Genomic DNA, 21,638 nt, shown 5'->3' with positions numbered 1-21,638 from the left:
ACATGCCCTTAGCCATCTTGCCTGCCAGCCCAACACTCCCCCCACCCTCTCACACAGATAAGGTTAGAAGGTGTATGCATTCACATATCTTACACGCTGTAGTTTGGCAGAGGGGAGTACACAGAGTACCTTTAAGTAGTAGTTCCTTTAAGGTGGGTGCTATGACATCATAGCCTTCAATTGCTTTCACACAGGCTTGGAAAATATTAACTGACTTTTTTATTATTCTTTCTTTATGCGATGAAATATAAGAGGTAATAAGGAACTCAGATTCTGGAACCCGAGAGCGTGTATTCAAATTATCTATTCTGTTGCTTATTAGCTCTATGACCTTGGGCAAGTGACTTGACTTTTCTGGGCCTTAGTTTCCTCATCATATATAATGGGGATACTGATTGTGCCTACCTCAGGGGGTTAATGTGAAGATTACACGGGTCATGTATCTGTAAAGCACTGAGAATACTGCCTGTCCCCTATACACAAACACTGCCTAGTAGTTAGGTACTATTATTATTATTCGCCAGGCCTCCTGACAAAGACCTATGAACTTCTGACTTCTGACCTCTCTATTCCATTGTTTTCACTTATACGTCAAACAACCCCTGGCAGAAATGTTGCATGTTCAGTTTAACCCCAGAGACAAAACATGACTTAAAAGTTTGAAACTGAACGAACTCATGTGACTGCAAAGAGAATGGCAGACTCTCTCTCAAGCCGTATCTGATTGCTACATCAAAGAGAGCCCTCGCACCCATCAGAGAGTACTCACAGCATTCGGAGGAAGATCAACAGATAAAGGGGCTCACCTTCTGATCATGTTCCTGGTGTACCAGATACAAGGGAAAGACTCCTTCAGAATGGTTTTATAATGTCTATTCAAGTCCCTTCCAGCCAATGAACACCGGTAATTCCCCACAATCACTCCATCTGGATTTAACATAGGAACCACTTTGAAGACAAAGATATCTCTGAGGAGCTGGGCATCTGGAGAGTTGCTCAGGATGAAGTCCAAAAAGCCTTTCATGATCCAGGAGCCGTTACTTTCTCCGGGGTGGACTCTGGCACTCAAGACCACAGCTTTCTTTGCAGCTGCCTCTTGAGGGGTCCGGGATGGGTTGGTGATGGTGAGCAGGTAGACGGTATTTCCTGCAAGGCTCCTGCATAAAGTTCGGAGTTTGCAGAACTGAGACTGGACAGGGTTGTTTGCCACTGACAGCAGGTAGCACTGCAAGTCAGTGTATGTATATGGATAGAAGTGTGCGAAGAAGCAAGTGTCCTGGTCGTGTGGGAACTGAATGGTCCACGTGAGACAGTAAAAGGCCCGCTGCCCATCGTCCCTGTTGTTCTTATAGTACCTGATTTCATTTCCTTCTCTTCTCCAGCCAATGTTGTGGGTCTTGGCATCCAACTGGGAGTACATGAGTGGCTTCATCCCTATAGTATAAAGGCTCTTGGGTTTTAGCAAGTTGACAATGGTGAAGCGGTAGGTGGCATCTTTTCTAGTGTTCTGCACTCGAAAATAAAACCACTGAGTGTGTTTGTTTGTGTAGAGGTCAGTTCGCAAGGTGAGCTCATACTCATAGGTATCTCTGTAGTGGAGAAAATAGAAGAATATCTCTGTAACACCACATCCCCCCTCAAAAAACAAAGCTTAAAAAATGTTTTACCTGGGCAAAAATAGATCTTATCTCAACAGGAAAGCCTGCTACCTCAAACATTAATTTTCTTTTTTTTTTTCCAACGTTTATTTATTTTTGGGACAGAGAGAGACAGAGCATGAACGGGGGAGGGGCAGAGAGAGAGGAAGACACAGAATGGGAAACAGGCTCCAGGCTCTGAGCCATCAGCCCAGAGCCCGACGCGGGGCTCGAACTCACGGACCGCGAGATCGTGACCTGGCTGAAGTCGGACGCTTAACCGACTGCGCCACCCAGGCGCCCCTCAAACATTAATTTTCTAGTGTACCTAGTTCCTCAACTCATACATTAGGCTGAAAGAAATATGGGTCAACCAAGTTTATTTGGGGTATTTGGGAGCTCTGTGAGTTTTTTAGTATCGTTCTGGAGTGTTCAGTAGCAGTTCCCAACCACTTCAACACATTTCTAGAACCACACCTAAAGGCAGCGAAGCCAGAGCCCTCTGTTGGCTGTTAGCTGCCTTCTGGACATGACCACTATGGAGGAGAACTGTCAGCCTCAGGTGTTATTTTAGCTCTGATTGTCAACTGTTTGAAGATTAGGGGGCATCTCTGGAATGCATTCACCTTACTGAAAAGTAGAAGAGGAAATACAAATACTAAATCCTGAAAAGATGCTCCCACACAGGCATAATGCAAGAAAGGCAAATTAAAATAGGAAGTCAGGGGCGCCTGGGTGGCACAGTCGGTTAAGCGTCCGACTTCAGCCAGGTCACGATCTCGCGCTCCGTGAGTTCGAGCCCCGCGTCAGGCTCTGGGCTGATGGCTCAGAGCCTGGAGCCTGTTTCTGATTCTGTGTCTCCCTCTCTCTCTGCCCCTCCCCCATTCATGCTCTGTCTCTCTCTGTCCCAAAAATAAATAAACGTTGAAAAAAAAAATTTTTTTTTAAATAGGAAGTCATTCTCCCTCCATTTCATGCATATTCCAGCTTTGGGAAACAGTCGCTTTCATACACCGGTGATGGGAACTGAAATCATGTTGGAGGGTAATTTGGCAAAAAACAGCAATACTTAAAGTGTTCAAACCCTTTGGCCCCCCAATGATATTTCTAGAATGTATCCCATAACATCACAAATATTTAAAAATATAAATGTCTTTGCAACTACATGGATGAAACTAGAGGTATTATGCTAAGCGAAATTAGTCGGAGAAAGACAAATATCATATGACTTCATTCATATGAGGAATTTAAGATACAAAACAGATGAACCTAAGGGGAGGGAAGCAAAAATAATATAAAAACAGGGAGAGGGAAAAACCATTAAGAGACTCTTAAATATAGAGAATAAACTGAGGGTTGCTGGAGGGGTTGTGGGAGGGGGGATGGGCTAAATGGGTAAGGGGCATTAAGGAAGACACTTGTTGGGATGAGCACTGGGTGTTATATGTAGGGGATGAATCACTGGAATCTACTTCTGAAATCACTGTTGCACTATATGCTAACTAACTAGGATGTAAACTTAAAAATTAATTAAAAAATTATATATATATATATATATATATATATATATATAATTTAAAAAGTGCCCAAGAGTATTAATTCTGTTAATTCATTAAACAAAAAACAGTAAATACCTTCATTTCCTATCAGCTGGGCACAGGTTACACATGATATGGAACATCCATACAATAGAATAATATGAATTATTAAAAATAAGGAGATATGGGAATGCAAGCTGGTGCAGCCACTCTGGAAAACAGTATGGAGGTTCCTCAAAAAACTAAAAATAAAACTACCCTACGACCCAGCAATTGCACTACTAGGTATTTATCCACGGGATACAGGCGTGCTGTTTTGAAGGGACACATGCACCCCCATTTTATAGCAGCACTATCAACAATAGCCAAAGTATGGAAAGAGCCCAAATGTCCATCAATGGATGAATGGATAAAGAAGATGTGGTATATATACACAATGGAGTATCACTCGGCAATCAAAAAGAATGAAATCTTGCCATTTGCAACTATGTGGATGGAACTGGAGGGTATTATGCTAAGTTAAATTAGTCAGAGAAAGACGCAAATCATATGACTTCACTCATATGAAGACTGAGACAAAACAGATGAACATAAGGAAAGGGAAACAAAAATAATATAAAAATAGGGAGGGGTACAAAACAGAAGAGACTCATAAATATGGAGAACAAACTGAGGGTTACTGGAGGGGTTGTAGGAGGGGAGATGGGCTAAATGGGTAAGGGGCATTAAGGAATCTACTCCTGAAATCATTGTTTCACTATATGCTAACTAATTTGGATGTAAATTTAAAAAAATTAAAAATAAAATTAAAAAAATAATGAGATAAATCTGCAGTATTGCCATAGGAAAAATATAAAGCTTATTATGTGGAAAAAAGCAGTTTGCAAAACGGTATGTATACCATCATCCTATTTTTAAAAACAAAATAATTTCTGTATATTATACATACACAGTAAAAGGGGGAAAAATTACTGCATGTATACCAAACTGTTAACAGTTTCTGCATCTGAGAGGTACGATTACAGAACTTCAATTTTTTATGTTACGTATTTTTGTTAATACAGATTTCTTCTTGAGTTTTACTTAAGTAAACTCTACACCCAAAACAGAGCTTGAACTCACGACCCTGAGATTATGCTCTTCTGATTGAGCCAACGAGGCACCCCTATTAATACAAATTAAATTAATACTAATTTCTTTCATAAGCAGAAAAAAAAATGTAGATAAATTTTTACCCTGAGGGAATATGAGTCACAATTATTCAATTTTTCTTCGTCCTCATACCATTTCTCACCACTTCTCTCTTTTCCAAAAACACCCCTAACTCCTAATATGACTCCTGAAGATGTGAGTCAGTCCCTCCAGCGATCACCCCTTTGGGAAATTCCTGTTACTCACACTCTGACAGCTTTTTGCAGATTCCCACTCTCAAACCTTGACTCAAACAGGAGAGTCTTGTCCTCAGGTCCTTGCAGCGTAACAGCAAGCTCCTTGATGATCCCTCGCTTGCCTCCCACTCTGGAACTAGTGAAATAGGAACCTTCGGTGGGCACTGCAGAGGAGACAGACCTATTTAGAGCAGGTTCCACTAAGAATCTATTCATCCAGCCAATATTCACAGAGCTCCTCTGTGTGTTTATCGCCATTTTAGGTTAACGATAATGAATATTCAGATTTTCAAGGGTCCTTGCTGAGACTTTTAATTTTAAACATTGTATTTCTTTGAAGACCTTTAAAGTGGTGTAGAGCACCTCCTTTTGCTGCACGGCTGCCCCTGGCATCTCAGATACTGTTTGTACCCACATAAGCCCTAATCTGAAAGGATGTTGACAAACAAATGAGATTCTACATAGAGCATCTGAAAACATTTACAATCTTTATTCTAAAAAAATAGCATCTATTATTTTTTAACTTTTAAAAAAATTTATTTACTTATATTGAGAGAGACAGTGACAGCACAAGCAGGGGAGGGACAGAGAGAGGGAGAGAGAGAATCCCAAGCAAGTTCTGCACTGCCAGTGCAGAGCCCTATACAGGGCTTGAACCCATGAAACTGTGAGATCATGACCTGACCCGAAACCAAGAATCAGACGCCCAACCAACTGAGCATCTATTAATTAAAAAAAATAATAATAAATAATAATAATAATAGAGGGGCATCTGTGTGGCTCAGTCAGTTAAGCTTCCGACTTCTGCTCAGGTCAGGATCTTGCAGTTTGGGAGGAGTTCAAGCCCTGTATCGGGCTCTATCCTGACAGCCCAGAGCCTGGAGCCTGCTTCAGATTCTGTGTCTCCCTCTCTCTCTGCCCCTCTCCCATTCTCTCTCTGTCTCAAAAATAAAAAATAAACATTACAAAAAAGATAATGGAGAAAAACAAAGAAAGAAAGTATACTTCATATAATTTTTTTGGTATATCCTTCCAGATTTAAATATAAAAAAATAATAGAAGTTTGAGAAGAATTGGCATGGGTGAATTAGCCTAAGAAGGGAACCAAAATATCTATAGTAATTATAGTGAAAATGTTATGATTGAAATTTTATCTTTAAAATGATGCCAAAACAAACAACCAACATACATAATTTATTTTATTTAACAAAATTTAGATTATAATCATCTCTTTCTAATCCTTGCAATAATCAACTGTTAATTTGTTTTAGAAAGTGGGGTTGAGGGGTGCCTGTGTGGCTCAGTCAGTTGAGCATCTAACTTGGTTTGTGACTCACGGTTTGTGAGTTCAAGTCCCCTGTTGGGCTCTGCTGACAGCTCAGACTGGAGCCTGTTTTGGATTTTGTGTCTCCCTCTCTCTCTGCCCCTCCCCCACTCTCATTGTCTCTCAAAAATAAACATTAAAAAAAAAAAAGAAAAAAAGTGGGGTTGCAACTTTTCAGACAAATTCAGTAAGACTGCCATCTGACATCTTTGATTTTTAGTTTCTTTTGCAAAACTATTTCAAAACTATTTGTAAAACTTTGTAGTTTTCCCAAAGACTTTGTACCACCATATTCTCATCATTATGTCTAGAAGAGCCTATTTTGTCATCTTTTGTTCATTTTCTCTTCAACTGTTGTTAACTGCTAAAAAAAATGTCTAGATTCTCATTTGTCAGTGGCTTTGCAAGTGATTCAAACAATTCCTTAACATCCATCAGCTTCATAAAATCCTGCATCTCTTGTAAGGATAATTTCACTTTGCAGCTGATTTTTACTGTACTTACATTATATTGTCACATATTAACAATATCCACCAATTGGCAAGTGACTGATATTAACAAAGACGCTGATCACAGGGCAGGGCAGATAGGAGCATTAAACAGTAATATGCTGACATGTGGGGACTGATTATATAAGTCTAATTTATTAGTAAATCTGTTCATGTTATGACAGCTTTTGTTTCAATAGGCAACTCTGTCGTTGTGGAGACTTAGATAATAAATATTTGGATAATAAATGAGAGCAAAAGAGAAAAGCAAGCATATAAAGAAGCGAGTAAAAGAAGAAAACAAGCACAGAGGAGGCAGGAGCAGAGTCGCATAAAGCAACTAAAAGCTGGGGACCTACGTGGTTCAGTCTCTTCATGGAAGCACAAAGTTATAGACCAGCAACCAGATGTAATTTTTTTTTTTAATTTTTTTTTCAACGTTTATTTATTTTGGGGACAGAGAGAGACAGAGCATGAACGGGGGAGGGGCAGAGAGAGAGGGAGACACAGAATCAGAAACAGGCTCCAGGCTCTGAGCCATCAGCCCAGAGCCTGACGCGGGGCTCGAACTCACGGACCGCGAGATCGTGACCTGGCTGAAGTTGGACGCTTAACCAACTGCGCCACCCAGGCACCCCTTCAACCACATGTAATTAATACAGGAATTTCGACATTTTTTTGAGTCTCTCAGGTAAAAACATTAAAGATGATCCAATTCATAGTCCACAGTAACATTTCTCAAAAATAAAACCTCTTTCCTTGTTTCTCCCCATTATTCTCATAGCAGGTAAACCGACAAACTCCCAAATTTTCCCTGGAGTCCCATTTTCTCCATTTTCTGTTTCTTCATTCCTCCAACAGGGTGGGCTCAATTCTCCTTGGTGAATCCAAAGGACAAGATCAAGACCACTGCCACAACTGCGCTTTAACAGGACAATAAGGAAAATTCACAAAAGTTGCCCTCAGGAGAGTGAGCTCTCAGCCCTAAGGGTTGCTCGTAGGCAGAAAACATCTCTGAATAGAACAGGTAAAGCAATTGAATTCAAGGTCAAGGAGTTTGTTGAAAATGACTACCACCAGGTCAACAAGAGGTAAAATAGACTTCTAGTACCCAAGACTTTTGGGGCACCTGGCAGGCTCAGTTGGTTGAACATGCAACTCTTGTTCTCAGGGTTGTGAAGTTCAAGCCCCACTTTGGGTATAGACATTACTTAAAAATGAAATCCTTTTTTTCTTTTTTTTAATGTTTATTTATATTTGAGGGTGAGAGTGAGAGAGTGCATGAGCAGGGGGAGGGGCAGAGAGAAACAGAGACAGAATCTGAAGAGGCTCCAGGCTCTGAGTTGTCAGCACAGAGTCCAACACAGGGCTGGAACTCACAAACTGTGAAATCATGACCTGAGCTGACGTCGGACACTTAACCAACTGAGCCACCCAGGCTCCCCACTTAAAAATCAAATCTTAAAAAAAAAAAAAAAAAAAAAGCCCAATACTTTCTTGAGGTTCCAGGAGCAGTACATCCTCGATTATTTATGACTGAAGTCTATCCACTTAAGACCTTATACTTTAATGTCTCCCAAACTCCTTCTCAGACTCTCCGTAGGTGGAGCTAGGGAGACTGTAAGTTGCTTCACCTCACTCACTTCCCCACATGTAGCTTTTCCCAACACAGTATTACTAACACAAGCACTCATAATCAAGGCAACTGGGAGCAGAGCATATGAAATTACTTCGAAGTTGGGCCACCTGCTAGAATCGGTTCATTTCATTTTTCCAGTTATGGAAATGTGAACACTGCGGTCCCTCCCTCCTAGTTCTGGTTGTTTCTCTAGAAGCCTACCCTGATTTCATTGACCTAACACATTTTATTTCTACTAACTAAACTTCGTACATATTCCTCCTCCAATAAAATTGATTTCCTTTCTGATCATTACTGTATAGCAAATACTGATTTTCAAATTGTGAGAATATTTTTCTTGCTATTTCTTGAATACAACATTTCCCAATCTCAGATAACCCCTTTTAAAAAGTTCTAGGGGCACCTGGGTGACTCAGTCGGTGAAGCGTCTGACTTCGGCTCAGGTCATGATCTCATGATTCGTGGGTTTGAGCCCCACATTGAGCTCCATGCTGGCAGTGCAGAGCCTGCTTGCAATTCTCTCTTCCTCTCTCTCTGCCCCTCCCCTGCTCGTGGTCTATCTCTCTCTCAAAATAAATAAATTAAAAAAAAAAACTTCTAATTAACTCTGGTACCTATATATACAATAAGCATCAGATGATTTTTGGTGATGACGAAGGATGCCCTTATTGAAAGCTTCTCTAGCTCGCCATGTCCCTCCCTATAACTAACTTCACATTCTGAGATTATGAATTTAAAAATTAATTCCTCATCCTTGGGAGGGTTCCTATTAACTTTTCTTGACTCATTGCTCTTGAACATTATATCTCCTTTCTTTTTCTTTTTTTAAGTAAATTCTACCCCTAATGTGGGCTTGAATTCATAACCCTGAGATCAAGAGTCGCATGATCTAGCATGCTTTACCAACTGAACTAGCCAGGTGCCTTTATGTTCTTTCTGTCTTAAATGTTTCTATTACAACCTGCTTCACATCCTACCCATCACCTGTTATTGCCTTTATTATAGCTATTTTAGTGAGTGTGAAGTTGATTCATCCTTTCCATAACCTTTTTCAAGCAGAGGAATTTTCTTCTATTCCTAGTTTTTTGAATGTTCGTATGCTTTTTCTGCATCACTTGAGAGGATCATGTTCTTCCCTTTGTTCTAATGTGGTGTGCCACATTGGTGTATGGTTTTTAGCCTGAACCATCCTTGCATTCCTGGAACAAATCCTCCCTGGTCATCCTGTATAATCCTTTAATATGCTGTTGGAATTGGTTTACTGATATTTGGTTGAGGATTTTTGCATTTATATTCTTTTTTTTTAAGCAATAGATTATTTTCTTTATTTAAAAATCTTTTTCTTTACCTCTTCTTTTCCTGATTTTACCTCATCTCTCATTTACAAGATAAGAGATTTTTAAGACTGCATGCAGAAAAAATAGCAGTGCATAGTAACTGCTTAATAAATGTTTGCTACTGATACACATAGTGGAGCCCAGTATTGTGGAAGGAAGGTGGAGAGGGAAGGAGAGAACATAGTGTGCCTTCCACCTCTATGATTCTAGAACGTTAGGAGCCACAGTGAATTATCAAGATTTTGAAGGCAACCTGCAATCATTGCGCTGACAACGAAAAGAGTAAAATGTCCTTAGCCTCCATCAGCAAGGAAACATTTCTGCCCTAAAGATGATTATTAGGGATCCTGATTTTACTTATTTATTTTTATTTACTTATTTATTTTTTTTAGAGGTCCTCATTTTTAAAATACTTATTATCGGGGTGCCTGGGTGGCGCAGTCGGTTAAGCGTCCGACTTCAGCCAGGTCACGATCTCGTGGTCCGTGAGTTCGAGCCCCACATCAGGCTCTGGGCGGATGGCTCAGAGCCTGGAGCCTGTTTCTGATTCTGTGTCTCCCTCTCTCTCTGCCCCTCCCCCGTTCATGCTCTGTCTCTCTCTGTCCCAAAAATAAATAAATAAACGTTAAAAAAATTTTTTTTTAAATACTTATTATCTAAGTCTCCACAGTTATGAACCTGGATAGAAAAAAAAATCATCAAAACATTGCATTTACATTCTTAAGGAATATGGCTTTTCTGTGATGTCTTTGTCTAACTTTGAATATTGGCTTCACAAATAGTTAGAAATGTTTCCTCCTGTTACTGTTTTCAGAGCTGATGAAGGACTAGTACTATTTCACCTTTAAATGTTTGATATAATTCAAACAAACCCTGTCAAGCCATCTGGGCAAGGAATTTCTTTGCACAAAGATTTTTAATTACTAACTCAATTTCTTTGTTTTCATCTATTCAGATTTTTAAAATTTCTTCCTGAGTCAGTTGTGTCTAACAATTTTTCCTATTCATCTATGTTGTTTAATTTTTTGGCAATAAGTTGTAACTTGTAATTCTTTTTTTGTGTGTGTTTCCTTCCTCTTTTTTCATGGTTGGTCTAGCTAAAGTTTTGTCAGTTTTGTTGAGGTTTCCAAAGAACCAACTTTTGGCTTGATTTTCCACATTGTTTTCCTATTTTCTGTTTCACTGATTTCCATCCTTATCTTTATTATGTCGTTCCTTCTGGTTGCTTTGGACTTAGTTTGTGCTTATTATTCAAATTTACTAATATGAAAGCTTACGTAATTAATTGGAGCTCTTTCTTCCTTTCAAATATAGGCATTTGAAGCCATAGGTTTACCTTGCAGTACTTTAACTGTATCCCATAAATTTTGATATGTTGTTTTATTTTTACTCAGCTCAAAATATTCATCTCTTATGATTTCTTTAATTCATGGGTTACTTAGAAATGTGCTGCTTAGGGGCACCTGGGTGGCTCAGTCAGTTGAGCATCTGACTTCGGCTCAGGTCATGATCTCGCAGTCCATGAGTTTGAGCCCTGCATCGGGGGCTGTGCTGATAGCTCAGAGCCTGGAGCCTGCTTCAGGTTCTGTGTCTCCATCTTTCTCTGCCCCTCCCCCGCTCACACTCTGTCTCTCTCTATCAAAAATAAACAACTGTTAAAAAAAATATATATATGCGATTTAATTTCTGAGTATTTGTATATTTCCCAAATTTCATTCTTTTTTTTCTTTTTTAAGTAGGCTCCATGCCCAGCAAGGAGTCCAACACAGGGTGTGAACTCACGATCCCAAGATCAAGACCTGTGCTGAGATCAACAGTCAGATGCTTAACCAACTGAGCCAGGTGCCCCTAAAAATATTTTCTAGGAGCCCCTGGGTGGCTCAGTTGGTTAAGTGTCTGACTCTTGATCTCAGCACAGGTCATGACCTCATGGTTGTGGGATTGAGCCCCGTGTCAGGCACCGTGCTGAGTGTACAGCTTGCTTGGAATTCTCTCTCTCCCTCTCTGCCCTTCCCTTGCTCACAATTGCGCTCTCTTTCTCTCTCTCAAAATAAAATAAACATTAAAAGAGAGAGATGGATTCTACCTATAGGAAGGCTGCAAATTAATGGAAATCAATTAAACCACATGGTAAATGAGAGTTATATGCACATACTACAAAGAACTCACTAAAACACAGAGATGGAGAAAAGAAGAGCAAGTTCTCCCGAATATCCAATATCTGATTTCTAGGAAGTGGAGTGACACAGGAGAACCTTTAAATTTATTTTTTTAATGTTTATTTATTTCTGAGACAGAAAAAGACAGAGCATGAGTGGGGGAGGGGCAGAGAAAGAGGAAGACACAGAATCAGAAGCAGGCTCCAGGCTCCAAGCTGTCAGCACAGAGCCCGACGTGGGGCTTAAACTCATAGACTGTGTGGTCATGACCTGAGCTGAAGTTGGAAGCTCAACCGACTAAGCCACCCAGGCTCCCCAATACAGAAGAACCTCTAAAATGGGCTTAGAACTATTAAGAAAAAGGTACTGTCATTTTAAAAAACAACTGAAATTTTATTTTATTATTTATTTATTTTTAATATTTTTTTTAATGTTTATTTATTTCTGAGACAGACAGAGCATGAGTGGGGGAGGGGCAGAGAGAGAGGGAGACACAGAATCTGAAGCAGGCTCCAGGCTCTGAGCTGTCAGCACAGCCCCCGATGCAGGGCTCAAACTCACAAACCGTGAGATCATGACCTGAGCCGAAGTCAGTCGCTCAACCTACTGAGCCACCCAGGCGCCCCAAAAAACAACTGAAATTTTAAATCTGATTAGCCATTAATATCATGGCTCCTATTCAGGCTGGTCTGGAAGGACAGTTTATTTATCACTAAACTATAGTTTGTTAAAGATAACTGTTATTATAGAAAATATGTTTATTACAATATTGTCATGATTACCACTGACTGTTCAGTGTAATAACAATACCTGAATCTAATTGAAAGACAACTGTGCCTTTTTCTTCTCCTACAATTTCTGGTAACTTTTCATTTCCTGTAGGTTGATAGAAATATTCTGGTTCAGGTGGAACCCACTCTGAAAGAAAACATTAAAAATGTACAAAATAAGAAGCAACATAAAAGGTATTTTATCCAGAACTAATGTAAAATTATATATAATAATTATTATTCATGTGGTTAGTCTGGTTGAATCAAACCAAATTCTCATAGTAAGTCTCCAGTTTGTTTGTAAATTATGTCTTGCTACTTTCCATAAAGATTATGAGGAGATTTTTAACAAAAAGCATATACAACAAAAATATAAACTTTAAAAAAAAAAATTTTTTTTAACGTTTATTTATTTTTGAGACAGAGAGAGAGCATGAACGAGGGAGGGTCAGAAAGAGGGAGACACAGAATCTGAAACAGGCTCCAGGCTCTGAGCTGTCAGCACAGAGCCTGACGCGGGGCTCGAACTCACAGTGTGTGAGATCATGACCTGAGCCAAAGTCGGCTACTTAACCGACTGAGCCACCCAGGCGCCCCAAAATATAAACTTTAAATAGAAGAGTTAAAAATAAGCCAGAAAGGTCAATATAGTTGATCTACAGTTGCTCTAACAACTCTTCAAAATTTGGCCCTGAACTTCTTTCTCTTTGGCAATTATTTTTAAGATTGTATTTTTAAGTAATCTCTACACCCAACACGGGGCTCAAATTTACAACACTGAGATCAAGAGTCACGTACTCTACTGACTAAGCCAGCCAGGTGCCCAAAAGTTCTTTTTAAAGGCAGGAAAATATGATCAGCTACATAATTTATATTACCATAGAGGAACAAGTATATCAACTATTTCAGAAGAAACAAAGCTTTTTCAGTAACACTCGATTCTAAAAGATTTCTCGTATGTGACTTGGGCAACTCTCAGTACAGTAGCCATTGATGAAAGCCAACAGCATATAAAGACACAAATGAAATTCAATAATACATTAAAAGGATCATATACATTGATCAAGTGGGATTTATTCCAGGGATGCAAGGATGGTTCAACATCTGCAAATTAGATAATGTGATACACCACATTAACAAAATGAAGGATAACAATCATCAATCATCTTGGCGGATGCAGAAAAACCATTTGGCTAAATTCAACATCCATTTATGATAAAAACTCAACACAGTGGGTATAGAGGGAGCCTCAACATTAAATAAAGGCCATATATGACAAGTCCACAGCTAAAACCATACTCAAATGTGAAAAGTTGAAAGCTTTTCTTCTAAGATCAGGCAAAGGCAAAGATGCTGACTCGTCATTTTTCCTCAACATAGTACTGAAAGTTCTTGCTGAAGTAATCAGGCAAGGAAAAATAAATAAATAAAAGGCATCCAAATTGGAAAGGAAAGTAAAACTGTCAAACTGTTACTATTTGCAGATGACATGATACTGTACATAAAAAACACTAAAGGGGCACCTGGGTGGCTTAGTTGGTTAAGCGTCCCACTCTTGATTTTGGTTCAGGTCATGATCCCAGGGCCGTGAGACTGAGCCCTGCGTTGAGCTCTGTGCTGGGTGTGGAGCCTGCTTAAGATTCTCTCTCTCCCTCTTTATATGCCTCTCTCTCTCTCTCTCTCTCTCTCAAAAACTCCCCCAAATAGTAAAAACTTCATCAAAAAACTGCTAGAACTAATAAATAAATTCAGTAAATATACAGAATACAAAATCACTACAATCAATACAAAAACATGTTGCATGTTTATACACTAGTAATGAACTATCAGAAAGAAATTAAGAAAACAATCCCATTTACAACTGTATCAAAAAGAATAAAATACCTAGGAATAAATTTAACTAAGGAGGTGAAAGACCTGTATATTCAAAACTATAAGACATTAATGAAAGAAATAGAAGACACAAATACATTAGAAGATATTCATGCTCACGTATTTGAAGAATATTTTTAAATGTCCATACTACCCAAATAAATATACAGATTCAATGCAGTCACTATAAAAATTCTAATGGCATTTTTTCACAGAAATAGACCAAAGAATCCTAAAAGTTCTATGGAACCATAAAGACGCTGAGTAGCCAGAGCAATCTTGAGAGAAGAACAAAGCTAGATAGAGACTTCATGCTCCCTGATTTCAAACTATATTATAAAGCTACAGTAGTTAAAACAGTATGGTATTAGCATAAAATCAGACACATATATCAATGGAATAGAATAGACAGCCCAGAAGTAAATCCACATATACATGGTCCATTAATTGATGACAAAGGAGCCAAGAATATATGATGAGGAAGGACAGTCTCTTCAATAAAGGGTGTTGGGAAAACTGGACAGTCACATGCAAAAGAATGAAACTGGAACACTGTCTGACACCATACAAAAAATTAAACTCAAAATGGATTAAAGACTTGAATTTAAGACCTGAAACCATAAAACTCCTAGAAGAAAACATAGGCAGTAAGCTGCTGGGCATTGGTCTTGGTGATGATGTTTTTAGGTAGGCTCCATGCCCAATGGGGGGTTGAACTCACAACCCTAAGATCAAGAGTCACATGCTCTACTGACTGAGCCAGCCAGGTGCCCCTTGGTGATTATTTTTTAAATCTGACACTAAAAGCAAAAGCAGCAAAAGCAAAAATAAACAAGTGGGACTGCATCAAATTAAAAAGTTTCTGTGCAGCAAAGGAAATCATTAACAAAATGAAAAGGCAACCCAGTGAATGGGAAAAAATATTTGCAAATAATATATCTGATAAGAGGCTACTATCCAAAATATATAAAGGATTCATACACCTTCATAGCAAACAAACAAGCATTCCAATTAAAAAATGGGCAGAGGATCTGAATAGACATTTTTCCAAAGAAGACATACAGATGGCCAACAGAGCCATGAAAAAATGCTCTACATCATAATCATTAGGGAAATGCAAATCAAAACTACAATGAAAATCACCTCATACCAGTTAGAATGGCTATCATCAAAAAGACTAGAAATAACAAATGTTAGCGAGGATGTGGAGCAAAGGGAACCCTATTGTTGACGGGGCATGTAAATTGGTACAGCCACTATGGAAAACAGTATGGAGGTTCCTCAAAAAAATTATAAAATAGGGGTGGCTCAGTCGGTTAAGCATCTGACTCTTGATTTTGGCTCAGGTCATGATCTCAGGGTTCATGATTTCAAGCCCCACACTGGGCTCTGGGTTGACAGCACAGAACCTGCTTCAGATCCTCTGTCTTCCTCTCTCTCTGCCCTTCCTCAACTCACATGCGTGCTCTCTCAAAAATAAACATGAAAAAAAAAACCCTGCAGTTCTTTACTGCTTCTAATATTATCTTCTGACTGACTAAATATAAAAAAATAAAGACAAAATAAATCATAAAGATGCAACTCATTAAAAAACAATGCTTGGGCCACTTGGGTGGCTCAGTCAGTTGAGTGTCTGACTTCAGCTCAGGGCCATGATTTCACGGTTCGTGAGTTTGAGCCCCGCGTCGGGCTCTTGCTGACAGCTCGGAGCCTGGAGCCTGCTTCAGATTCTGTGTCTCCCTCTGTACCCCTCCCCCACTTGTGCTCTGTCTCTCTTTCAAAAATAAAATAAAACATTAAAAAAAATTTAAAAAAACAATGCTAATTTCTTATCTTTAAAGAGATGGGAAATGATGAGGGTGTCAATTTGGTTTAAACAATAAGGTGCTTGTTATCAAATTTCCTTGAAATTAAAAAGAATTGCCTTTTAAAATATCTAGTGCTGGGGTGCAACTCTTGATCTTGGGATTCTGGATTCAAGCTCCACGTTGGGCATAGTACTTAAAAAAATAAATAAAAATCTAGTGCTTTTGTGGATTACCACTGCAATAACGTGGTTATTTAATTCCAGTTTCCCACCTTTTCCCCCTCTTGGAACTGTATCCAAAATCCTCACAGGAATTTTCTTTGCTTATTTTATACAGAGAAAAGCAAAATCCTATTGTTCAGCCACATCAACTAAGACTTTTATCTAAAAATTGATCTTAGGACTTTCAGCTATTATACGAACTCAAAATTCACCCTCCATTTCCAAACACCTTAAGAGCAGAATCCTGTGCCCAGTTGAGACACTAAGAAGTTCCCTCTATTTTCAGCTTTATCTCCTGTCTTTCATGCTCAATGCTCCATGGTTGCTCAAACATGCCATGCTCTTCTTCTATGTCCTCTAACTAGAATATTTTCTTTGACCTTCTCAGGAGGATTACTTTTAACTTACCATCCTTCAGATCTCAGTATATGTGTCATCTCCTCTGGGAAACCCTCCCTAATCTTCCAGGCTGGTGTTAAGCGTTCCCAGAGGGACTAAACTCTAAGCAATTGCCTGGTTGTATCTTCAACAACCCCACCAGTATGTGAACTCTCGGTGTCTCCATTTGTTTATCATTATATCTGTAACACCAAGCACTGCACTTAGCAGATGGCAGATGCTTATTAAATATATATTGAATGAATATTATAAGAGGGAAGTGTGAGAATAAGAAACATCCAGTTGTTTATCTAGCAGTCTAAAGCAGAGACATAATGTTTGATAGACGTAGGCATCCCAGCCATTAGAAAAGTCTCCACTTCAATGCAACCCACTTCTGAAACCCTCACATAATGAATGCTGAAGATTGTATCTGCACCAAGAGCTCAAACGTATGACCAGCAATCTCACAAAACTAGTCTCCACCATTTCCACAAAAACACTCCAATAAACTCAAAATTCAATTAAAAACAGTCAAAACTGGGACACCTGTGTGGCTTAATGGTCACACATCTGACTTTTGGCTCAGGTCACGATCTCGGAGCTCATGAGTTTGATTCCCACATCAGGTGAGCTCTAGTCCCACTTCGTGTGAGCACAAGCCCTGCTTCAGGCGAGCATGAGCCCTGCTTCTCTTTCTCTCTCTCCCTCTCTTTCTCTGCCCCTCCTGGGATTCTCTTCTCTGCCCCTCTCTCACTTGCACCCTACCTCTCTTTCTCTCTAAAAAAAACCAAAACAGCCAAAACTGGGGCGCTTGTGTGGCTCGGTCAGCTAAGTGTCTGTCTGACTCTTGATCTCAACTCAGGTCTTGATCTTCAGGATTGTGAGTTCAGACCCCGCACTGGGCTGCACACTGGGCTTAAGCCTACTTAAAAAAAAACCAACAAAAAAATCTAACAACAACAACAACAACAACAACAACAAAACAACAGTAAAAACTATGTTCTGGTATGTATAGTGTTCGTCAGCTATACCAAGGCTAGTAAAAATACAACTCCTATGGCACAAAAACAGACACTCAGATCAATGGAACAGAATAGAGAACCCAGAAATGGACCCACAAACGTATGGCCAACTAATCTTTGACAAAGCAGGAAAGAATATCTGATAGAATAAAGTCAGTCTCTTCAGCAAGTGGTGCTGGGAAAACTGGACAGTGACATGCAGAAGAATGAACCTGGACCACTTTCTTACACCACACACAAAAATAAACTCAGAATGGATGAAAGACCTCAATGTAAGACAGGAAGCCATCAAAATCCTTGAGGAGAAAGCAGGCAAAAACCTCTTTGACCTTGGCCGCAGCAACTTCTTACTCAACATGTCTCCAGAGGCAAGGGAAACAAAAGCAAAAATAAACTATTGGGACCTCATCAAAATAAAAAAGCTTCTGCACAGCAAAAGAAACAATCAGCAAAAATAAAAGGCAACCGATAGAATGGGAGAAGATATTTGCAAACGACCTATCAGATAAAGGGTTAGTATCCAAAATCTATAAAGAACTTATCAAACTCAACACCCAAAAAACAAAGAATCCAGTGAAGAAATGGACAAAACACATGAATAGACACTTCTCCAGAGAAGACATCCAGATAGCCAACTGACACAAGACAAAATGCTCAACATCATTCATCATCAGGGAAATACAAATCAAACCACAATGAGATATCACCTCACACCTGTCAGAAGGCTAACATGAACAACTCAGGCAACAACAGATGTTGGCAAGGGTGCGGAGAAAGAGGATCTCTTTTGCATTGCTGGTGGGAATGCAAGCTGGTGGAGCCACTCTGGAAAACAGTATGGAGGTTCCTCAAAAAATTAAAAATAGAACTACCCTACGACCCAGCAATTGCACTACTAGGTATTTATCCAAGGGATACAGGTACGCTGTTTCAAAGGGGCACATGCACCCCCATGTTTATAGCAGCACTATCAACAATAGCCAAAGTATGGAAAGAGCCCAAATGTCCATCAATGGATGAATGGATAAAGAAGATGTGGTATATATATACAATGGAATATTCCTTGGCAATCAAAAAGAATGAAATCTTGCCATTTGCAACTATGAGGATGGAACTGGAGGGTATTATGCTAAGTGAAATTAGTCAGAGAAAGACAAATATCATTATGACTTCACTCATATGAGGACTTTAAGAGACAAAACAGATGAACATAAGGGAAGGGAAACAAAAATAATACAACAGGGAGGGGCACAAAAACCTAAGAGACTCTTAAATATGGAGAACAAACAGAAGGTCACTGGAGGGATTTTGGGAGGAGGGATGGGCTAAATGGGTAAGGGGCACTAAGGAATCTACTCTTGAAATCATTGTTGTACTATATGCTAACTAACTTGGATGTAAATTAAAAAATAATAATAATAAAATGAAATAAAATAAACAAATGAAAAGATCATAATAGAAAATATCTAAAGATGACATATAAAACATTTAATAAATAAATTCTAATAGTTAAAAAAAGTAAAAAAAAAAATGTTACATCATGTGATTTTGAGTCAAAAAAAAAATACAATTCCTAAAACTCAATCATATTAATACTGAGGCAGATGTAAGTACTGATATATTTCAGCCTCTAGAAAGGTATCCCTCCATTCCAATAAACCCTGAAGCATTTGAGCTTACACATTAGTGTAACTTTTACTTTGACCAGTGTATATCAGTTTCCCAGGGCTTAATCATTTCAGGATGAGTTAACAGATGTTGAATCTGTCCTGCCTTGTACTTCAGTATGCTGGACTTAATAGGTTCTCATAATAATGTCTGTCAGGACAGCACCGCGACACAGAAGTCACATTACCAATATGATGAAGGTTTTCCTTGATGACCTCACATTCTATTGGCCACCTCGGAGCCTGCAGAGGCCCGCTGCTAGAGAAGAAGGTAAAGAGATCTCGGGGTTCTCGAAGACATGGGTTGACTTCACCAAATTCATCATGAAGAAGCTGCCTGCTCTTAAGAAGTGGTGAACTAAGCATAAGAGAATCTGCAGAGAGAAAGGGAATGAGTGAACAGCTTTCCTTTTCTCCTTGGGGACTTTACAGCTCAACTGTGACAACCAAGTAACTTGAAGCACTGTATTAAAATATGAGCACAGGTGCACAATCCTAAGACAGGTGTCTCCTTCAAGAAGGAGATTTAGTCCAAGGCGACAGCATTGACATTATGCAAAGTTAAAATTCTACATTATTAAAATTCTACACAGTCTATTAAATACTTAAATGTAAAGGTTTAGAGTAAGTTAGAAAAAACTTTTTTGTTTTTTAAATCAAATTATGTCATATTATTTTTGCTTAGAGAGAGGCAAAAGAGGAAACTGCATTGCATCCGTTAGCGTTTTAGAGAAAAGTACGTAAGACTTTATTAACAACACTAATAACTATTAACTAATTTGTAGAAATCATCTACAACTTAACTTTCAAATTCAAAATACAATGGTTGGGAGGACACAGAAACTAACGAAGAGGAGCGAGCAGGGGCAGGAGAGAAAGATGAGCTCTTGGGAAAAAGAATGAGAAAGAAAGGAGGAAAAGAGGCTCCCAGGATGGAGAAAAAGAAGAGAAATGAGAGGAAGAAGGCAAAGAAAGGCAAGGAGAGGGGGAAGGAAAGGCCAAAAGCCCCTGGGTGTGGTCAGTGCCAGATCTGGAGGGGAGAGCAGGGAGTGAAGACGTATTTCTGTAAAGCAGCAGCATGAGTTTTCGGGTCTGGAAGGACACGGAATACCTCTGCTCACAGCTTCTATCTGTCTATGCACAGGTGAAGATATACAGGTGGGCCCTAGAAAGAGGAAGAAGGAGGCATGGTTTGTCCTAGGGATCTGTGACTTTCTTTTTTCTTCCCTCTTTCCCTATCCCTTTCCATCTTCCACCCCCATTTAGGGCCCCATTTTTCCTTTGTTTCTTTTCTTTCTCTAAAATTTTTTCTTTTTAATTTCAGGGCCCTGTTTTTTCTGTCTCTTAATTTTTTCCCTAGTTTAATGAGGGGAGGGGGGATCATAAACATTTGAAAAGATGGTAAAGCTGCTCAGCGTTACATCAAGAAATGTAAACCACTATGACAAGGAAATACTACTTTTTTACTTAACAGACACAAAAAGCATTTATGTGTTTTCACATTCATTCTGGCACAGGTGTTAAGTAAACAGGTACTCTCAGAACCTGCTGGCAAGTGGGCAAATCAGTACAAACTTTCTGGAAAGCGTTTGGCAGTTTATCTAGTAACATTTAAAATACAGAACCATTGATCCAGCAATCCCACTGCTAAGAATTTACTTTACAGATTTTCTCACAAAAATTCATCAAGATACACATACAGGGACGCCTGGGTGGCTCAGTCGGTTAAATGCCCAACTTTTGGTTTGGCTCAGGTCATGAACTCATGCCTCGTAGGTTCAAGCCCCATGTCGGGCTCCGTGCTGATGGTGCGGAGCCTGCTTGGGATTCCCTCTCTTTCCTTCTCTCTCTGCCCCTCCCCTGCTCGCTCTCTCTCTCAAAATAAATAAATAAACTTAAAAAGAAAAAAACTACACATACTAAGACGCTTACTGAAGCAATGTTCAAATAACAAAAATGTGGAAACAACGAAAACATCAAAAGGGAAGTTAAAATAATTATGACATATTAATCAGGTGGAATACTGTAGGTGCCCTTAAAAAAGATGAGGTAGGGATGCCTGAGTGGCTCAGTCGGTTAAGCGTCCAACTTTGGCTCAGGTCGTGGTTTGTGAGTTCAAACCCCATGTCAGGCTCTGTGCTGACAGCTCAGAGCCTGGAGCCTGCTTGGAATTCTGTGTTTCCCTCTCTCTCTGCCCCTCTTTCACTCATGCTCTCTTTCTGTCTCTCAAAAAATGAATAAACGTTAAAAAAAAAAAAAGATGAGGTAAAAAATTGTGTGTGTGCTCATTTGAAAAAGCTCTGTAAGGTGTATTATTAAACGGAAAAAAAAATCAAAGTTATAGTATTATAGTATTGTGTATAGTATCCCCTGTGAGTAATTAAAAA

At 39.2% G+C, this 21,638-nt stretch overlaps 1 protein-coding gene across 7 annotated transcripts in view; it reads right to left on the bottom strand.

Moving 5' to 3' along the window:
- The window catches only part of AGBL2 (AGBL carboxypeptidase 2), a 47,282-nt gene that overhangs the window by 19,574 nt on the left and 6,070 nt on the right, over positions 1–21,638 (bottom strand). For 6 of the 7 annotated variants that reach the window (XM_040495150.1, XM_040495154.1, XM_040495152.1 and 3 more), the window contains exons 5-9: positions 20,363–20,416; positions 19,440–19,625; positions 12,321–12,428; positions 4,574–4,727; positions 807–1,589 (exon numbers count right to left, since the gene is read on the bottom strand). In XM_040495150.1, coding sequence (XP_040351084.1) covers positions 807–1,589; positions 4,574–4,727; positions 12,321–12,428; positions 19,440–19,625; positions 20,363–20,416 — 1,285 coding nt within the window. The remainder of the gene's footprint in view (positions 1–806; positions 1,590–4,573; positions 4,728–12,320; positions 12,429–19,439; positions 19,626–20,362; positions 20,417–21,638) is intronic. The other variant, XM_040495153.1, reaches the window with a different exon arrangement.

The sequence above is a fragment of the Herpailurus yagouaroundi genome, unplaced genomic scaffold, assembly GCF_014898765.1.
Source record: "Herpailurus yagouaroundi ecotype Mexico unplaced genomic scaffold, PumYag 187, whole genome shotgun sequence".
Lineage (NCBI taxonomy): Eukaryota > Metazoa > Chordata > Mammalia > Carnivora > Felidae > Herpailurus > Herpailurus yagouaroundi.
Note: the sequence above shows the minus strand (reverse complement) of the source record. Positions and strands in the feature narration are given on the sequence as shown.